Source organism: Pundamilia nyererei, unplaced genomic scaffold (genome assembly GCF_000239375.1).
Source record: "Pundamilia nyererei isolate P.nyererei 1_Seehausen unplaced genomic scaffold, PunNye1.0 scaffold00008, whole genome shotgun sequence".
NCBI lineage: Eukaryota > Metazoa > Chordata > Actinopteri > Cichliformes > Cichlidae > Pundamilia > Pundamilia nyererei.
Genome location: NW_005187409.1, coordinates 5,162,480 through 5,165,098, shown reverse-complemented (window position 1 = coordinate 5,165,098; position 2,619 = coordinate 5,162,480). Strand labels below are relative to the sequence as shown.

The 2,619-nt window shown below is 41.2% G+C and overlaps 1 protein-coding gene across 2 annotated transcripts in view; it reads left to right on the top strand.

Annotated features, from left to right (window-relative positions):
• Positions 1–2,619, top strand: part of pmt (phosphoethanolamine methyltransferase) — an 8,455-nt gene that overhangs the window by 1,449 nt on the left and 4,387 nt on the right. For both annotated transcript variants that reach the window (XM_005723112.1, XM_005723110.1), the window contains exons 2-6: positions 181–352; positions 726–881; positions 1,618–1,754; positions 1,947–2,098; positions 2,230–2,418. In XM_005723112.1, coding sequence (XP_005723169.1) covers positions 192–352; positions 726–881; positions 1,618–1,754; positions 1,947–2,098; positions 2,230–2,418 — 795 coding nt within the window. In that variant the 5' untranslated portion in view covers positions 181–191. The remainder of the gene's footprint in view (positions 1–180; positions 353–725; positions 882–1,617; positions 1,755–1,946; positions 2,099–2,229; positions 2,419–2,619) is intronic.

Here is a 2,619-nt window from a genome sequence, read left to right as displayed (position 1 = left end):
TGATAGATGATTCACAGACAGGTACCCTTGAACTTTGACACATCATCCCATGGGAATTAAATCTTAATTGCACATTCATAAATTGTAACTGCATTGCCATCATTATTAGTGTCCATACGCACACACCCACTTACACGCATATCTAGCTTCTTGCCAACCCTGTGTGTTCTCTTATGATAGTTCGTAGCAATATGACAGAGTTTTGGAAGGAGCACTCTAAGGCTGCTACAGTGGAGGAGATGATGCTGGATTCTCGTGCCAAAGAACTGACTCAGCATGAGCTGCCAGAGATCCTCTCCATGCTGCCTAGCCTGGAGGGATGCAAAGTGCTGGAGCTGGGAGCAGGAATTGGGTGAGCACACAGCTGCAATAGACTTAGAATTCTGGGAAAACAGTACAAGAAGACAAGAAAGTCAGTGCTTTAAAAGACAGGGATTTAGTAGAAGAAGTATAAGCTAATGGAGTACTGTAATATTTAATAAATGTTTAAAATGGCATATTAATGATGGAGAAACTGAACTCACAGATCATTGTTCATTCAGTAGGCTAGTTCCAGTCATTATACGAATGTACTGTTTACAAGGTTGGGGAAACCAGCAGTGTCCAGATGAACAGAATCAACTTTTTGGGGTTCAGACTTCATTTAGTATAAAGATTTATGACTGAGGAGCACTCGATGAATATATGTAGCAAAAGTCATTTTATATTCTTATGTTTGCATCCAGTCGTTACACCAAGCACCTGCTGACCAAGGCAGCCCATGTGACTGCTGTGGACTTCATGGAAAGTTTTATAGAGAAGAACAGGCAGAAAAATGGCCACCATAGCAATGGTACCTTCCTCCAAGCTGATGTCACAAAGCTGGATGTTCCCCAAAACAGGTGTGTGTTAAGATATCGTCGTTAATATTTAACCTCACTAATGCCGTGGTTCGATGAATGGCACTACTGTGAGTCAGCTGGTCTACTGGCCTGATTCTGAATTATCTCAAAAACAGCTGGATAAACTGTCATAAAATGAGTATATTTAACATGCGCAGAAGTGGCTTCAGCAGAGGCTTACCTTGGAAACGATAAAGCTGACATTTGCCCTTTTAAGTGAAATGAAATGACACATTTTTTCCATGAAATCTATCTTCCTACATCCTGCTTCTAGCTTTCTCTTTGAGGGCTTGCACGTGCACATCTGTAGTGTCCCTATGGGACCTTAAACATGCAGAGAGCGAAGAATCACCCCTTTTGTCAGCTATGGCCCACAGATCAAATAGTCTAGAGGGGGAGAGTCTGCAGTTTCCAAGCCAAAGGCATCTTAGGAGGAGCATTTAGTAGAAACTGCCTTAACTGTAGCGTATGCTATCATGAATCCCAGTGCATAGAAAAGGCAGAAGTATTATGGCCACAATACACATTCACCACAACTTTGTCCACTTCCCCAAAATGAAACATAAGTTAAAAGGTCACTGTTTCCAGCACACATCATAGGTGTACAAGTGGAAGTAGTAACTCTGAAAGGAGCCAGTTTCGAAAGGCAGAGAGACGACACACGCAGCTTTATTTGTTATATACTGAAAATACTGTTGGTTGCTGTGATAAAAGAATGATGCTTTTTTTTCCTCAGCATTGATTTTATCTTCTCCAACTGGCTACTGATGTATTTGAGTGACGAGGAGCTGAATTCGGTTATGCAAAAAATGCTTACCTGGCTGAAGCCTGGAGGCTTTCTGTTTTTCAGAGAGTCCTGCAACCACCGGTCAGGTACAGATGCAGAATTAAATTCAATGTTTAAACCTTTATGCTAAATGAAGGTAACTTAAGAAAGATTGTATGAAGTCCTCTGCCTGTTTATTTCAAAAAGATTTAATTAGATGTCTGTACACTTTCTTTTAACTGCTCACTTTCTATGCTCCATGGAGATTAGTTTGTTTTCATTCATAATTTTCTACCAAGGTGACAGTAAGAGGGATTTCAACCCCACCTGCTACCGTACTGAGGCCCAATATAGCCACATGACTACAACAGTGCAAGTGACGGAGCCAAAAGAGGGCCAAACGTTTGGTTTCGACATTGTCTTGAAAAGGAGAGTTCAGACCTACGTTGAGGTAGAGACATTTGAGTCATATTAGGATTGAAAAAAGCACATGGCAGTTTCTGATGCTGGTGTGTGGACATGTAGTTAACCCATTTACTACCTTTACTACCTGTCACCTTCTCATCCATCCAACACTTACAGATGAAAAACAATCCAAATCAAATCTGCTGGTTGCTAGAGAAGGTCACTCGCTCCTCGAACAGCCAGAATGGATTCAAAACCTTCCAGCAATTCCTGGACAACCAGCAGTACACCAAACGTGGCATCCTGCGCTATGAGAAGATGTTTGGGGCTGGTTACGTCAGCACAGGAGGGCCTAGCACCACCAAGGTAGGCAAATCCCAAATAATATGGCTGGATGCAAATGATAAGTGCTTCTTGGAAGGAAATTTAACAAGTAAAATGCAAAAATATGATTTTGAGTTATAAACACAATTACAGAAAATAACACAGAAAACTGCATGCTTCTGTAAGTATTCAGACTTCTGAGCGTCTAACATTTTAGTCTGGTGCAGAATTTGCATTAAATGC